Source organism: Panthera onca, chromosome B4 (genome assembly GCF_046562875.1).
Source record: "Panthera onca isolate mPanOnc1 chromosome B4, mPanOnc1 haplotype 2, whole genome shotgun sequence".
Lineage (NCBI taxonomy): Eukaryota > Metazoa > Chordata > Mammalia > Carnivora > Felidae > Panthera > Panthera onca.
In genome coordinates this window covers 126,612,219-126,630,098 of record NC_138345.1, presented here as the reverse complement: position 1 = coordinate 126,630,098, position 17,880 = coordinate 126,612,219, and the positions used below count along the sequence as shown (strand labels likewise).

At 48.9% G+C, this 17,880-nt stretch overlaps 1 protein-coding gene across 4 annotated transcripts in view; it reads right to left on the bottom strand.

Moving 5' to 3' along the window:
- ABTB3 (ankyrin repeat and BTB domain containing 3) overlaps nucleotides 1-17,880 on the bottom strand; it is a 315,532-nt gene that overhangs the window by 65,680 nt on the left and 231,972 nt on the right. For 3 of the 4 annotated variants that reach the window (XM_078449506.2, XM_078449507.2, XM_078449508.2), the window contains exon 4: nucleotides 12,538-12,690. In XM_078449506.2, coding sequence (XP_078305632.1) covers nucleotides 12,538-12,690 — 153 coding nt within the window. Of the gene's footprint in view, nucleotides 1-12,537; nucleotides 12,691-12,860; nucleotides 13,164-17,880 lie in introns of those variants that run through there. The other variant, XM_078449509.2, reaches the window with a different exon arrangement.

The window sequence follows — 17,880 nt, the reverse complement described above, 5'->3', positions numbered from 1 at the left end:
TCCACGTTAAGCCTTCACAGGCATCTTTGGCACTGGTCAACGCTATGTAAGATTTGCACAAGAGGCTGCCATGCACCTGAATTTCTTCTTCTTTTTTTTTTAATGTTAGTTTATTTTTGAGCGAGAAAGAGAGAGACAGACAGAGCATGAGTGGGGGAGAGGCAGAGACAGAGAGCGAGACACAGAATCCGAAGCAGGCTCCATGTTCCGAGCTGTCAGCACAGAGCCCAGTGCGGCACTCGAACTCACAAACCTTGAGATCACGACCTGGGCCGAAGTCGGACGCTTAACTGACTGAGCCACCCAGGCGTCTGGCATCTGAATTTCTAAGAGATTCTAAGGCTGGAGACTGTACGAGGTGGGCCTCATTCAAAGTTACTTTCACACTTCCTGATGTTGATTCTTTGACTGGAGCTACCCCCTTCAGCAGAGAGAACGGGGCTTTGGAGTCTGTAGACAGACTTGGTTCAAATCCAAGACAGGACACATTCTACATGTGATAGTGGGTAGGTTTATGAACCTCCTGGAGCCCCAGTGTTCTCAGATGTGCAAAGGAAAATCGAGCCCTTTCAGAGAGCTGAATGGAGCAGAGCATGAGAAGCACCCAGGACAGTGTCTGGCCCAGGCAGGTTCTTGATTGTTAGTTCTTCTATCATCTGCTAACATACAGGAGAGACCATGAGCTGAACCTCTACCCGTTTCTTTCACCTTCTGCATGCCTCAGTTTCCCCCACAGGTAAAAGTGTCATTCCCATGTGCACGCCTAATGTTAGGCCACAAGACTGAATAATCTTCAGGGCTAGACAGGCCTTTGGAGATCATCAAGTCTGGTGATTCTTAATGTTTTATAGAGAAATTTAATGAGCTGATGAAAAGGAAGTTCATTCTGGAAAAATGGCACAGACAACAGAACATCGTGGTGCCTAGAAACTTGCTGAGTGATTGGGACCCGCTCCTTTGCTCTTACCCAAAGCACCTTTGTTGTCATGGTTTTGAACAAAGTACTTTGTACTAAGTACATGCCTTTGAATCAGTACCGGTTGCCTAATTGCTAAGGGAAGAGAATATTCCTGTGTTAAGTATTATTTTAAACTAGAATTTGAGAGATTTGCTAGCAGATAAGTAAATAAAGCACCCTGGACAGAAATTTAACAGACTCAAGAGGAGGCCAAACAAAACAAAACAAAAAAAGGTCCCTGTTCCCAGGAAGCCAAATCCCATATGGCAAACAAAGTACACACCCTCACAACTGCCAGCTGGGATTGGAAGCTCCAATTTGGAAGCGAGCCCCAAATGCCATTTAAGATGTAGTTCTCTGTGTTGCCGTGAAGCATCAACTGTGTTTCTGTTTTGCTTTTAACACTTGGAAAGCTCAGAACAAATTCCAAGTGTTGGCAAACTGTCTGTCGCCTGCAATATGGTTTCCGCCCACGCCAGGCTGCAGAAAGCAAAGGGTGCTGTGCACCCCTCACTGGCATGCCCGGTGGCATCCTTTCGTCTGCATCTTCTGTGCTGGCACAGCAACCTGGGGTTCCGGTGAGCCCTCTCCGTCTCGGTTCCCTTGGTGACCGCTGCCTCTTCTGTGGCCTAGGGCCTCTCTTCCCTCGTGTCACGGTGAGGCCTCTTCTTCAGTCCCTTCCTTGGGACGCTCTCACCCGCACCTGTGACATCAGTGGCCACCCATCTGCCAGCGTTGCCCCCAAAGGCCTCCTTAGTGTGACCTCTCTTTGAGCTCCACACTTGCTTACCCACGTCTCCCATGTCGAAGCCTGTTCTCATCTGTGTCAGGCCAGGAAAAGTCTTAGTCATTTAGTACAGTAGCAGCACAGTAACAACCTTCTGCATCATTCATTCGTTCATTCATTCATTCTACTGGGCCCCAACTAAGTGTCAAGCTCTGTGGTAGGCCCCAGAATTCAGGTATCTGATTTCTTCTTCTTCCTCTTCTTTTTTTAAAATGTTTATTTGTATTTGAGAGACAGAGAGACAGAGTGTGAGTGGGGAAGGGGCAGAGAGAGAGGGAGACACAGAATCTGAAGCAGGCTCCAGGCTCCGAGCTGTCAGCACAGAGCCCGATGCGGGGCTTGAACCCATGAACTGTGAGATCATGACCTGAGCCGAAGTCGGATGCTTAACTGACTGAGTCACCCAGGAGCCCCTCAGGTATCTGATATCTGCCCTAGCCAAGTAAGCCAGCTGTCTGAGATAAAGTCCATGCTGCAAGACCCTATCTTCTAGAATATTCTATGCCCCCTAACCTCTTCCCTAACTTCTGCTCACTTGGGGCAAGGCCCTGCCAATGGGGAGCCATATCTGCCACATACATTCTCCTTTCCTTCTGCTGTGTCTTCTCCCTACTGACCCCACCTCAGGTCACAAATGCAGCTGGTGATGGGTGCTCGATTGCTTTGAAGAAGTGTGGTTGTCTAACCATTGATGGCCTTCAAAATCTCCTACTTGTCACTGGGGTGGGAGAGTGTCCCCCTAGCCAGTTGGTTGGGTTGAATCTCTTCCTGCACCCTCGGGGGGCTGGCTCACCAGCAGAGAGAGGAGGGTAGAGGCCTCAGCCTGGGCTACAAACCACATCCCAGATGGTATACTACCACATGTATTGAGACACTTATTTCCGCTCTCTACCAGAGGAAGCTGAGGCTATTGTTTTTGGTAACCAGGAGGTAACCTTCTGGGTCCAGAGTGGAGAAATAAAGATAATCGCTAATATCCGATGTGCATTTACTATGACGCAAGTATACTACGTGGTTTACATGCTACATGGTGCTAATAAATACATATTATTTTACTTGATCCTTGCTACAATTTCATGAGGTGGGCATATGGTTGTCCCCATTTTGCAGATATAGAAACTGAGGGCCAGAGAGGTAAGCAACTTGCTTAAGGTCATATGGAGAGTAAATGGTCAAGCCAGGACTCAAACCCAGGTAGTCAGGCTGCAAGGCCTACACTCTTAACCACTGAGCTCTGCTTCCTCTCTGTTAGATGCTCGGGGAGCACCTGACTCACTGGCAACCTTGCTCTGGTGGAGAAGCCCTACATGGACTCTCTCATTTCTGCAGACAACCAGCTGGCATGGCAACTTGTCTTTGACATTTTCAAAACTGAATCCATTATTACTTAGCTCATATTGTCCTTGTCCTCTATTTGTTAAAAGCATCCCTAAGCTACACACCCTCCCAAGACAGAAACCTCAGGGTGAATCTTTAATGTAAAAAATTTGGTGAGGGGAATAGGTTACCACATGCTACAGAATGCAACAGTCACATGGGTTTCCCTGCCGTCTCTGTCCCCCAGTGTGATGGGTTGAATTATGTCCCCTTTCAATATGTTGATGTCCTAACCCTCCACCCCTTTACATGTGAATGTGACTTTACTTGGAAATAGGGTCTTTCTAGACGTAAGCAAATCAAGATGTGGTCACGGGGGTGGGTCCCAATCCAACATGACTGGTGTCCCTATAAGACGAAAATCTGGACAGAGAGAAGGCCATGTGAGGAGGAGGCAGAGACTGGGGTTGTGTTGCCACAAGCCAAGGAATAGCTGGCTTTTCTAGAAGCTGGAAGAAGAAAGGAAGGATCCTCCTCCAGACAATCTGGAAGGAACATGGCCCTTGATTTTGGACTTCTGGCCTCCAGACCAACGTGTCTGTTGTTTTAAGACGTCCTGCCCATGGTATTTTGTTACAGCAGCCACAGGAGTCCCATACACTCATTTTCCAGTTCTCCTCCGCGAGTGTGGATATGACCCTGGTTACTGGCTTCATATCTACCCCTCCAGCGACAGCCCAACATGGATAGCAAATACACGTGCACACTTCACACAAGGGTGACACCTTAGACACTATCCTGCATCGTCTCTTTCATTTGGTAACACACGACAGCCATTGAAAGAAATTGTGGTCAAATATATACAACACTGATTTACCGTTTTAAGCATTTTAAAGTGTGCGCATTCGGTGGCATGAAGTACATTCCTATCGTCATGACACCATCACCACTGTCCGTCCTGGGGACTTGCTCATCTTCCCAAACTGGATCTCTGTCCCCAGGAAACACCAAATACCCCAGCCCACGGCTGCCAGAGCCATGCCTGATACCCCTCACTCCCTCACCCCACATACATCACCAAGTCCTGCTGCTTCCACCTTCACTGGGTCTCCGGCCCTCCCCACCTCTCAGTCCGGCTGCCTGCGGCTCTCACCTGGGTTCCCGAAACAGCTTCTGGACTCTGGCCCCACCCCTGCGCGCCTCAGCCCATTATCCACACAGCCACCAGCCCTTCCTTCTAAACTACAAATCTGATGTCATCTCCCTGCTTAAAAGTCTGTGACGGCTCCTATGTCCTGCATATACAGTCAGATGAGCTCAGCCCTATTTTCGGTGCCTGGTCCGGAGCCTGGCCTGCAGGAGGTGCTCAGGGGGGTGGTGCTTGAATGGTGTGAATTCCTTAGGTTTCCTCCAACCCGAGCTCCAACCCTGAGGACCCCTGTGTGGTCCCCTCCGTGTAGACTGACTTCCCTTCCTCTCCTCTCTTCACTTTCTCCACCTGATCAATCTGTTCATTTGTCAGCATTCAGATCGAAGCTACCTCGTATGTTTCCAGCTCTCCCGGAGCCAGATCTTTACTGCCCTATAACAGTTACCAGAATTTTCTGTAATTACTTGGGGACATGCCTCTCCCCCGCCTGGCCATGGGGGACACACATGGGATGTCAGCCACACAGAAGGTGTTCGGCCTGTGCCCGCTGAGAGGAGGACAGCCTTGCTAGCTCAGCTCTTGGAGCAGGCTTCATGGCCTGTCCCTGATACTGTTAGGGGAGAACAGCTAGCCTCACCGGGACTCTCCTGGGATCAGGGAGAGGGCAGTTTCCGGTCTTCCAGGAGGCGCTAATGCACTGACATCAGTGTGGGGACAGCAGTGGTTCCACCAGGTCACCATGGAGCCTGAAGCATAGATTTAATGTCCGCTGGAGGTGAGGAAGGGACTGGCATTCTGTGGCTGCCCTTCCAATGCCAGCCCCTCTGGAGAGGCCGTGGGGAGCTGCAGGAATTTTCCAGAGCCAATCAAGGACAAGGGCACTCCAAGGAAGAAGAGAGAACAGCTCTTGACTCGGTGAGAGGCTGGGGAGCCTTCCGGGGCCCACAGAGCCATGCCAGGGCCCAGGTGCTCCACTTCCACAGGTGACCTTCTGAGGGAGGGAATGGGGAGGCCTCCAGGTCTGGATTCAGAGGTGGATATGGAAATGACTGAGGGAAATGGCTGGCGTGGATGTGGCTCCGGATGGAACCCTTTCCCCCCAGTTTTTTTCCCGGTCTTCTGCCTAAGATACCAAGTGTACCTTTAAATCAGGAGTGTGGCACTGTCTTTCCCCTTGGGAGCCCAAGGTGCTCTCTGAATACCGACCGTCCGCCCCTCCCTCCTCAATCCCTATCTACCCCACACTGCTTCCCTGTCTTTGCAACACTCAGACTATGTGAGATCATCTTGCCCATTTGTCACTGTTGTTTATTGCCTGCATTTCCCCAGCGGTGCCTAAGTCCTGGGGTCCTTGGCCCCCCACCCCCACCCCGAGCCCAGAACAAGGCCTGGTTCCATACAGATGGGTGGAGAATGATGGAGAGCATCTCTCCTTCTGACACAAGGGCCGGAAGTCCCCTCACAGGGCGATACTCTTCTTAAAGGGCCACAGATGTTCATGGGAAAGAGGGCCAAGAGCTCCAGCAGCACAATGCCTGTCTCCTAGGTGACTCGGTGATCACCAGATGCTGTGGCCCTGACGTGGCCTCCCTATGCCTCCCACAGGGCGTCACGGACCACCAGCACCCCCATACATATTGATAAACAAACCTGAACCTCCAGCTGTCATTAGAGGCTATGTGGGAGGCACCAGGATTTTAGGACAGGTACTGTTGGGGTGCAACCTTCACCTTAGAACCCAGTTTGACCCAAACTGGACAAATGGCAAAAGCCTGTTAACCTCAAAAGGTGTCCAGGAGACCTGAGAAGGGTTAAAAGCAGTAGATCAGGGGCGCCTGGGTGGCTCAGTTGGTTAAGCATCTCACTTTGGCTCAGGTCATGATCTCGAGGTTCATTGAGTTCAAGCCCTGCATCGGGCTCTGTGCTGACAGCTCAGACCCTGGAGCCCGCTTCAGGTTCTGGGTCTCCCTCCACCTCTGCACATCCCCAACTCGTGCTCAGTCTCTCAAAATTTAAAAAAAAAAAAATATTTTTTTTTAAAGTAGAGGTCAAGCAGGGTTCAATTCATTAAATTCATACTCGGCTCCCTTCTGGGGTTCCCCACCTCACGAAGCAAACTTGTCCTGTGAGATGGGCGAAGTCACCTGTTACACAGCAGCAGACCCAGATGAGAGCATCGAGAGTGTCATTTGGCACCTAGTAAGGTCTCAGTAAATGTAACAAAAGAGGGAAGGAAAGAACGTAACGACCCTGGTCTCCTGAATCCCATCCTGATACCCTTCGCACCTTACTGCTCCCTAAACTTATCCATTCTGGGACAGCTCAAAATCTGTTTTGACTTTAAGAAATACTTGCAAAAAGTAACTGTTTCCTGGAGTGAGCTCATCGTTCTAATAACCCCTAAATCCTGTTGGTAGATGCTGTTGATCAGCTAAGATAGGATTTGAGAACATCCCTTATTATCATTATTTTAACACAGCCCCACTCTGGAGCAGAAAAATTGCCTCTTACAAATACAGGGAAATAAACAGGATTTACTTTTTGTATTTCTAAACTGTTTCAAGACCAATTATTAATAAGAAAATGTAAAACCCTGCCCGCATGTATTATTTGTTCTTTCTTTTAGTCTACGGGCCCCCTCCCCCACCTCCCAAAGGAGAGGAAAAAGAGAAGAAATAAAAGGCTGAATTTCCCAGGTTTACATTATCTGATATTTTAATTAAGGAAGAATAAATGGGTCACCCCTGTCAGCTTACAAACTGCAGCCGCATCAAATGGTGTTCCTTTTGAATAAGCCCCATCACCATGGTGAGGCTTTACTGTAGCCGAATAAAGACAAAAGCAGAGCTCCAGCAGCATTTGGCCAAGGTCACTCTGAAAATCAATGGCTGTACTAGCATCAGACCTGAGAATCCTTGACTCTGGTTGCTCTGTCCCAGCTGGTATCCAGGCTGCCTCCCACCAGGAAACCTCGGCCAGCTGGTAGGTAATTATATGTGCTAATAGTCACTGACACTCTAGTCACCAACACCGAGATCCCAAGTTCCTGCGTTTGTTAGAAGCCCCAATGACCCGCACTTTTCTAGGGCTGTTTACTTAGAGAAGCGGGCTCAGCTGGGCTGGGCTCAGAACCTGGAGCCTACCTGGCAACTTGGAAGGTGAATGTCTGGGAGTGGGGGGAGGGGAGAGAGCCAAGGAGACACTGTTGTTACCTCCACTGGCCAGGTCCTCCATTCTAGAACTCATCTGCCTCACAGTAGCTGTGTGACTTCAGGCAAGTTCCACTACCTCCATTAGCCTCAGCCTTCCTATCTGTAAAATGGGATAAAAAAGTCTGCCTTGCACAATTGTTGGCGACTGCATGCCACGAAGACAGTGCCTGGCACAGAGTAGGTGTCCAATACCTTACTTTCCCTGACACCCAGCAGACTCAGGACTGTTGCAAAGAGAAGAGCTTGAGCCTCAAGGTCAAGTCAGATTCCAGCTGGTGATGGCAGGCAAGGGTGGTGGGAGAAAGCAGACAGATAAGGTGCCACCCCGAGGACACAGGGAGCAGGGGAGTCTAGTGGGCAAAGGATGGGCTTTGGAGCATGAGCCACAAGGATCCCACCCCTGGTACCTCCATCTATAAAGTGTCCCACCAACAGCCTCCTAATCTGTAAAATGGGGAGAGAACTGGCACACAGTAGGTGCTAAATAAATAGCCGCCCCTTGGCATCTCCCCAAGACCTGCCGTTATTCTAGGTGACAAGGTCATCCCTTATGGGAGGACAGTGTAGGCAGGAGCTGCCTAGACAGAAACCTGAGTAGTTAGAACTACGGGCCTGGGGGTCTGGGGCACCTAAATCCACGTCCTGGCTTCACCACTTACGAGTCCTATGACCTGGGGCATGTTACTTAACCTATCTGTGCCTCGGTTTCCTTATCTGTAAAGTGGACATAATAACAGTATCCACTTCGTAAGGTTTGGAGAATATTAGATATTAATGAATCTGTGTAAAGCACTTCAAACAGTGCCCAGAATATGGTAAAGCATTTAATAAAGGCCAGCAATGGTGACTTGATCAGCCCCCCGTATGTTCCTGGGCCAAGGGGCATCTCTGGGGTCTCCGGGGTGGGGGCGGGCTCTGCTTTATGCTGTAAACCCTCTATTTCCTGGAAGACCCCAATCAGATCAGAGGGGTGGAAATCTCTGTGGCCTGGTCACACGATTGGGCCAGATGGATTTCAGAGGAAGGGCAGTTTCTCATTGGGTGCACAGTGGGGATTTGAAAATAGTGACTATGTATGAGTTCAAAGTCTTTCACAATGTGTGTTCAGTGTGTGAAGTCTCTAAGCTCTTTGAGGGTTTGTGTTCCAAGTTTGAATCTGTGGCCTCTGGGCTTCTGTATTCAAGGTATGAGGTCTGCAAACTCATTACGGTGTGGGTTTCAAAGTTTGCCTCTGAAGTATCTCGAGTATGTGTTCAGGGTGTGAGGCCTCTGAAATCTTTGAAGATGTCTGTCCTAAGGTGTTTTCTAAATTTATTTTTATTTTTTGAGGCATGACCGATGTATTATATTAGCTTCAGATATACATAATACAGTGATTTAACACTTGTTATACATTGTGAAATAGTCACCACCATAAGTGTGGTTACCATCTGTCATCTTACAAAGTTAATACGTATTATTATTATTATTAAAAATTTTTTTATATGTTTATTCATTTTTGAAAGAGAGAGAGCACAAGCAGGGGTGGGGCGGAGAGAGAGGGGGACACAGAATCCGAAGCAGGCTCCAGGCTCTGAGCTGTCAGCCCAGAACCCAACGCGGGGCTCAAACTCACGAACTGTGAGATCATGACCTGAACCGAAGTCGGACACTCAATCGACTGAACCACTCAGGCGCCCCAGTTAATACATATTACTGACTATATTCTTCATCCTTGTGACTTACTTATTTTATAACTAGAAGCCTGTACTTTTTTAAAAAATTGTTTTTAAACATTAATTCATTTTTGAGACAGAGTGTGAGTGAGGAAGGGGCAGATTGAGAGGCAGACACAGAACCCGAAGCAGGCTTCAGGATCCCAGCTGTCAGCACAGAGCCTGACGTGGGGCTCAAACTCACAGGCCGCGAGATCATGACCTGAGCTGAAGTCAGAGACTTAACCAGCTGAGCCATCCAGGCGCCCCAGAACTTTTTAATCCCCTTTACCCATTTTGCCCGCTGCTCATTACCCTCCTCTGGCAGCCACTAATCTGTTTTTTGTATCTATGAGTCTGGGTTTTGTTTTTTTTTTTTCCCTAGATTCCACACATAAGTGAAAGCATGTGGTATTTGTCTTTCTCTGTTTGACTCATTTCACTTAGCCTAATACCCTCAAGGTCCGTCCATGTTGTTGCAAACCAAGATTTCATTGGTTTTTATGGCTGCATCGTATTCCACTGTGTATAAACACCACATCTTGTTTATCCATTCATCGATCGATGGACATAGGTTGTCTCCATGTTTTAGCTTATAAATAATGTGCAGTAAACATAGGGATATGTATTTTTTCCAATTCGTGTTTTTGTTTCTTCAGCTGGATACCCAGCAATGTGGCATTGCCGCATCCTGTGGTAACCCTAATTTTAATTTTTTGAGGCACCTCCATTACCGTTTTCCACGGTGGCTGCCGTAGTCTGCATTTCCACCAACACTGCATGAGGGTTCCTTTTCCTCCACATCCTCGCCGACACCTGTTTCTTGTCTTTTTGCTAATAGTCATTCTGACTGGTGTCAGGGGGTATCTCCCTGTGGGTCTGATTTGCATTTTCTGGATGAGGAGTAACTCTTTATGTGCTTGGTGGCCATCTGGACATCCTCTTTGGGAATATGCCTATTCAGATCTTCTGCCCATTTTATAATCAGATTGCTTTTTTGTTACTGACTTGTATGAGTTCTTTACATATTTTAGATTCGTATCTTGAAACACAGACCACCAAAAAGTTCAGAAACTCCACTCTTCCTCACAAATCCCCAATAGCAGATGGATGTGAAACATTTAACAAACAACTCAGAGACCTCAAACTCTGACATGAAGACCCTCAAACTGCTCAACAGCTCACACCTCGGACAAGACACCCAAATGTCTCAGAGCTCTCATACTCTGAACAAAGATGCCCACACAGCTCATAAACATAGACCTGCAAAGACCTGCAAATGGCTCAAGGGATTCACTCTATCGGACGAACATACCCAAGTGTTCAGAATGCTATACTCTGTGTACAGACTGGCTAATACTTCAGAGACCTCACAATCTGAAAACAGATACAGAAACAGCACAGAGACCTACAGATAGACATATCTTGGACACATACCTGAAGCTGCCTTGCAGATCATATACCGAGAATACAAACTCCCATATAGCCAGAGACCTTACACCTGGGGAAACAGCCAGCCAGTTCAGGGCCCTCAAGAACAAAGGCTCCAACCAGCCAGTAGATCTCACACATTGATACAGACCCTTTAAACAGCTCAGAGAACTCTCACTCTGGGTTCAGAGTCCACACATCCAGGATGCAGAACCCACAAAGAATCGAGGGACTTCCAATCCTGCGTGGACCATATTAAATGGCTGGGAGACCCCAAATCTGGGATACAGACCCCCAACAGCTCAGAAACATTACACTCAGGGACACAGACACCCAAGAACTCAGAGACCTCACACACTAAGGGGAAAAAAACACCATACTGTTTAGAAACCCCACATGCTCAGGAATGCAAATCAAAATCACAATGGGTTATCAGCACACCCTTGTTAGAATGGCTAGCTATCCAAAAGCTAAGAAATAACAAGTGTTGGTGAGGATGTGGAGAAAAGGGAACCCTTGGGCACTCTTGGTGGAAATGTATATTGGTACAGCCACCATTCCATGATAGAAAACAGTGTGAAAGTTCCTCAAAAAATTAAAAATAGAACTACCATGTGATACAGTAATCCCACTTGTGGGTTGATATCCAAAGGAAATGAAAACAGGATTGCAAAGAGACATCTGCACCCCCACGTTCAAATACAGCATTAGCCACAATAGCCAAGCTATGGAAACAACCTAAGTATCAATGGATGAATGGAGAAAGAAGATGTGAAAAAAATATATACGTACATAATGGAATATTATTCAGCCACGAGAAAAAAGGAAACCCTAGCGTTTCCATCAACTTGTATGGATCTTGAGAGCATTATGCTAAGTTAAATAAGTCAGACAGAGAAAGGCAAATACTGTGTGCTCTCATTTATATGTGGACTCTAAATAGAGCTGAGAGAGACGGAGAGTAGAATGGTGGTTACCAGGGGCAAGAGGGTGGGAGACATGGGGACATGTTGGTCCAAGGGTGCCAACTTCCTGTTATAAGATGACTAAGTTCTGGGGATCTAATGTACAGTATGGTGATTATAGCCAATAATACTGTATCATATACTTGAAAGTTGCTATTGCTAAGAGAGTGGGTCTTAAATGGTCTCACCACAAAAAGGAAATGGTCATCATGTGATGGAATGGAAGTGTTAGCCAACCTCTTAAAGGTGGTAATCATGTTGCAATATATAAATGTATCAAACCAACACCTTGTACACCTTACAGGTCCACAATGTTATATGTCAACTATATATTAATAAAGCCAGGGGGGGAAGAAAGAAAAATAGAAAGAAAATAGTGACAATGACCACCCGGAAGACAGCACACACATGCATACACACCTCTGAGCTTCCTGCTTTTTTGCATTTAGACCCAGGTTTTGACTCAGCTGAGTGGTTTATTTTCTTTCTTTTGCTTTGGATAAAAATGAGCCCCCATGCACGGGGGGGGGGGGGGGGGGGGTCCCGAGTGGCCCAAGAAAAATTCCCACCCTGATGGGGGAGAGACCTGGTTACAGGCGCAGAAATAGAGGGCTCCGGCCATCCCTATGGATGTGAAAAAGCAGAGATGTGCTTTCACCCAGCCAGCAATTTTACTGTGCAAGATTTTGTTGGAAAACTACAGGAAGACCATAATTTCTTTCTCTTGGAGTGAGGAAAGAGGGAGAGAGGGAGGGAGGGAGGGAGAGGAGGAGAATGAGACTCAAAGAATGTGAACAGAAACAGGCAGGCCGATAACTGGTCATCGAAGAGCGGAGCGTTCCCAACACGCCTTGCTCCCGTCCTCCTCCATCCCTGGAAGTGCGGGGACCCGCTTATCCTCAAGCCCGCGTCTGTCATTTCAACCGTCTGCGGGGCACACGGCGGGCGCCGGGCGGGGCTCGATCGGCGGTCCCGCTCCCCCCCGGGGAGGACGCCCCTCGCTGCGCCCCGACCCGGCCCTACCTGAGCTGGCGCGGCTCGCAGTCCACGCCGGGCAGCAGCAGCCGGGCCGCCTGGCGGACGTCGTCGCTGTCCATGGAGAAGCTGCGGCGGTGGCCGGCGTGCGCCACGGCCACCCGGATCCACTCCATCAGCGGCGGCAGCACGAGGAAGGGCCTGCGCGGGAGGACGCGAGAGCGTTAGGGCGGCCGGGTGGCGGGGGCTGCCGGCTCAGCCCCACCTCCTGCTCGCCGGCCCCCACCCCCCACCCCCGCCCCTGAGCCCCCCCACCCCCACCCCGCTTTCCCTGGGGACCCTGACTCTGAATCCCCGTGTGGTGGGAGAACCTTTGGAGACATCCTGATCGCACGGGTGACCGCACCGGCGACCCCGGGGCAGACTCTCCGGAGTCTTTGGGCCTCAGTTTCCTCATCTGCAAAACAGGGATACCGTGTGACTATCCTGCGAGTGTTATCGCCCTCAGAGATCATGTGAACACACAGGAGATGGCTCACTTAAAGCACCAAGCACAGGGGCTGGCACTTAGTAGAAAACCCAAAAAACGCCTGGGGTTATTGGTACTTGGGACTCCCCATTCTGGATCTGGCCCTAAGGTGTCCTCCAAATCTCCCCTCCCATCTCCCCTGGCTCCTCTCGTGGAGCTCTCCCAGCCCCAGCTCTGCCTGAGCACCACGCTTCCAACAGCAAAGATCCAAGACCCCACGCAGTCTTCCCGGAGCCAGGTGGCTCTGCCCAGCACAGCCAGCACAACTGCCGGTGCCTGGGGGCCTGGCCACACCCCCTGACGCTCCGGGAGTCTCAGGTTCCTCACCAGCTAACGAGACCACAGCAGGGGCCAGCTTGTTGCAAGAATTAACTGAGACCCTGCCCCTGGCTGACCGTACTTTTGTAAGTGTAATACATTTGTGCCAACTTCCTGTTTCTTCCAGTGATGATTACAAACTCTGTCCTCCCATTAGGATCGCTGGGTTGGCCGGGGAGCCCTATCTCAGGGATTCTGATTGAATTCATCTAGGATGGGGCTGGATACTAGCAGTTTTTACCACCCCCCCCCCCACTCCCAACCCCCCACCCCCCCCACCCCCCACCGCCCAAGGGGTGACTTCATTGCACATCAAAATTATCTGGAGGGCTTGTTAAAATACAGATTGCTGGGCCCCACCCACAAGGTGTCTGATCCAGTAGCTTGGGGAGGTAGACAAGAATCTGCATTTCTAATGAGTTTCTGTGTGATGTAGATACTGCTGGTCTGGGGTCACACTCAAAGAACTTCTGCTCTATGGGAATGCAAGCTGGTGCAGCCACTCTGGAAATCAGTACGGAGTTTCCTCAAAAAACTAAAAATAGAACTGCTCTAGACCCAGCAATTGCACTACTAGGCATTTATCCAAGGGATACAGGTGTGCTGTTTCGAAGGGGCACATGCACCCCCATGTTTATAGCAGCGCTATCAACAATAGCCAAAGTATGGAAAGAGCCCAAATGTCCATCGATGGATGAATGGATAAAGAAAATGTGGCATATATACACAATGGAGTATTACTCGGCAATCAAAAAAATGAAATCTTGCCATTTGCAACTACATGGATGGAACTGGAGGGTATTATGCTAAACGAAATTAGTCAGTCGGAGAAAGACAAAAATCATAGGACTTCACTCATATGAGGACTTTATGACACAGAACAGATGAACACAAGGGAAGGGAAGCAAAAATAATATAAAAACAGGCAGGGGGACAAAACAGAAGAGACTCATAAATATGGAGAACAAACTGAGGGTTGCAGGACGGGTTGTGGGAGGGGGGGATGGGCTAAGTGGGTAAGGGGCATTAAGAAATCTACTCCTGAAATCATTGTTGCACTATATGCTAACTAATTTGGATGTAAATTTTAAAAAATAAAAAATAAAAAAAATAAAATAATGCTATTATTATCACACACACACACACACACAAAGAACTTCTGCTCTAGGGTTGGTGGAGGGCCTGGGAATGTGTGCGTGTGTGTGTGTGTGTGTGTGCGTGTGCGTGTGTTAAAATGCACACCCGCCCCACCCACCTCATCTCCAGAGATGCTGATTTTGTCAGGTCCACCAATATAATTTTTTATTTTTTTATTTTCATTTTTTATTTTTGAGAGAGAGAGACAGACAGACAGAGTGCAAGTGGGGGAGGGGCAGAGAGAGAGAGGGAGACACAGAATCCGAAGCAGGCTCCAAGCTCTGAGCTGTCAGCACAGAGCCTGATGCAGGGCTCAAACTCATGAACCATGAGATCGTCACACCTGAGCCGAAGTCGGACGCTTAACCGACTGAGCCACCCAGGCATCCCCCACAAATATAATTTTAATAAGCAGCCCCTATGATGCTGATTTAAGTAGACCAAAGAACACACTTTGAGAAATGCAGATTTCACACAAACCTGCAGACCAAAAATGTTTCCTGTATTCGGCAGAACCATGGTTAGGCTGAGGCAAGCAGGGCACTCAGGGTGCAAAATTGAAGGAGGCCAGGTCATGCAAATATGTTCTAGGCACCTCTCCTGCCTCACCTTGACCCCAGTGCTGCCATTCAGTCCAGCATGGCTGCCACGGGGTGGAAAAAGGGTCTTAAATGGAGGGTTGCCAAGGCAACAAACTGCTCACTGTATACAGGCATCCTGAGCTCCCTACCAAGTTTTTGGTGGCGAGTTCCAGTTTGCCTAGAAAGCAAGCTGTATATCCAATGTTAACATTCAACAGCTAAGCTTTTTACAGTCGTTCTCAATTAATCCCATTCATGATCTCATTGAAATGCTTAGGACCAACCTATAAGCTAGTTGTGACTACGCCTATTTTCTCCATCAGGAGAATGACGTTTATTGAGGTTAAGTAGCATGCCTTGGATTACAAGGTTAGCAAGTATGAGAATTAGGAGTCAGAGCCAAGATGTCTGAGTACACAGCCTGTGTGCCATAACCCCATGTGGTACTGACATTCTCTTGTCTAACTTCCCAACATGTGCTCTGTTACCAGCATGCACCTGTTGCCCCAGAAGAACGAGCTGATCTGGTCATGGAATTTCGATGGCACACCATTTTCATTTCCGGCCACGCAGCTCAGTCCCCTGTCTGTAAGGCCTCCAGCTTTTTAAAAATCCACACCCCACTTACCCTTCCAACTACAGAGCAAGTCCTACCCTACCCTAAACATTCCTCCTGATTATCCACTCCCAGTGGACCCCTCCTATAATAGACCCCATTCCACTGACCTTACCCACTGGCCTTGCAGATGCCCCAGTAGAAGAATGTAAACTCCACTGGGGGCAGGGACATGGGCCTGCTAGATTCACTGATTCAGCCACGGCCCCAGGATGGCCCTGGCAGGCTGGAAGCACTTAATAAATACTTGTTCACCAGACAGACAAAGATTTACCGATTTCCTACCGGGTACAATGGATACAATCGAGTTTCTGGACCCATGGATCTGGGAGGCAGTCTCCCAGGGAATTTCTGCCTGAGTCAGCCTGCTGCTTAGGCTGTCGCCCTCATTCTCTCGTTCTCTCCATCACCTAAACTGAATCAGGCACTCAATAAACACACACTGACTTGGAATTGAATAGGATTCTACTGTCTCAGGTGAGCCGGACTTATTTTTGTCACCATGTCTCCGTCGCTGTAGAAACCAGCCCCAAGCGCTCAGAGAACTCTCCTCTGGGTTGTTTTTCCAAGGCAGCCACCATCCCATCTGGCCTTTCCTTTGCTCGGTGCCCCCCAAGCGCAGCCCAGAACTCTCAGCCCCTGGGGGGCTGCGTCCCTTCTCTACTGCAGACTGCCCTTCGGCTTCTGCCTTTTATGTGACGTGCAAGGCCCAGGGCACGCCGCCAGCTCCTGACAAATACTGAAGAGGAGAGAAAGAGACACTGCTGTCTTCAAAATAACACCTGTACCAAGACAGCTGGTGAGCACCAGAAGAAGAAAACTTGAACCCTAGGATTCCAGCCTGCTCTGGACTTTTCTCTGTACCTACTCTCCTTTCACCATTGCCTTCTCTCTCTCCATCACCCTGACCTCAATAGTTTATAAGCTCATGAATTCTTTGCCAGCAACTCATTTAAAAATCTTCTTATCCTGTCTACTCAGAGGGGGGAAAAGTGTTATTTTGTGATGTTTCTTTTGGAGGAGTTTGGAGACGGGAAAGAATTCTAGGGCCTTGAGTTAAGGAGAGGATGCAGGAAACGGAAGGAGAAAGGCTGCATTCTCCTGATGTATTTTTGAAGAGAACCGTGTTCCATTGACTACCGACTTTGTTCTGAAGTTGTCTGCAGTGACTAAAGCCTACAGGAGGCTTGTGAAGCCCATGGCTCAGTGAAGTGGTTAATCTTAGACTGTGTGCTCCACAACAGAATCATGGGGTACTGTGCATATGTCTGAAAATTCCCCAGGCCCTGATTTACCCCCAGAGTTTTGGTTTAACAAGTCTGGGGTGGGGTCTGGGCATGTGCATTCTAAATTTTTTTTTTTTTTAACATTTATTTATTTTTGAGAGAGTGAGACAGAGCATGAGCAGGGGAGGGGCAGAGAGAGAGAGAGAGAGAGACACACAGGATCTGAAGCAGGCTCCAGGCTCAGAGCTGTCGGCACAGAGCCTGACGCAGGGCTCAAACCCACAAACTCATGTGAGATCATGACCTGAGCTGAAGTCGGACGCCCAACTGACTGAGCCACCCAGGTGCCCCAGGGCATGTGCATTCTATTTTTTTTTAATATGAAATTTATTGTCAAATCAGTTTCCATACAACACCCAGTGCTCATCCCAACAGGTGCCCTCCTCAATGCCCATCACCCACTTTCCCCTCCATCCTACCCCCCATCACCCCTCAGTCTATTCTCAGTTTTTAAGAGTCTCTATGGTTTGGCTCCCTCCCTCTCTAACTTTGGGCACGTGCATTCTAAATAAGCTCCTTCTGGGGTTTGATAACTCCAACTGGGTGGCCTGAGGTGAACAGAGGGAGGGCACGGTCAACTCAACCAGGGCAGTGGCCATTGAAATCTTTGCTGTGGTGTTCGAAGAGAAGGTCTGTGGGGTTGGGACCAGGGATTCTAGAAGGGAAGAGAAAGCCTAGGGGTGGGCTTCTTGTAGCATCAAGAGAGCAAGTCGGCTAAGGAAGGTTGTTGGGCCCCAATTCGAGTGGTGGGAGATGGAGAAGATACATGGGTGGGGCCTTTCTGAAACACTGAAGAGAGAGCTGGTGAGGAGGGTGACCGCCGAGATTTGAAAGGGAGTTTGGGCAGGGAGGGGCTGGGCGCTAAGGGGGATGGTTGGGTATGTGGGAGAAGCCTGGTTTGTCTGGGGTTCGGCAGAACCGGAT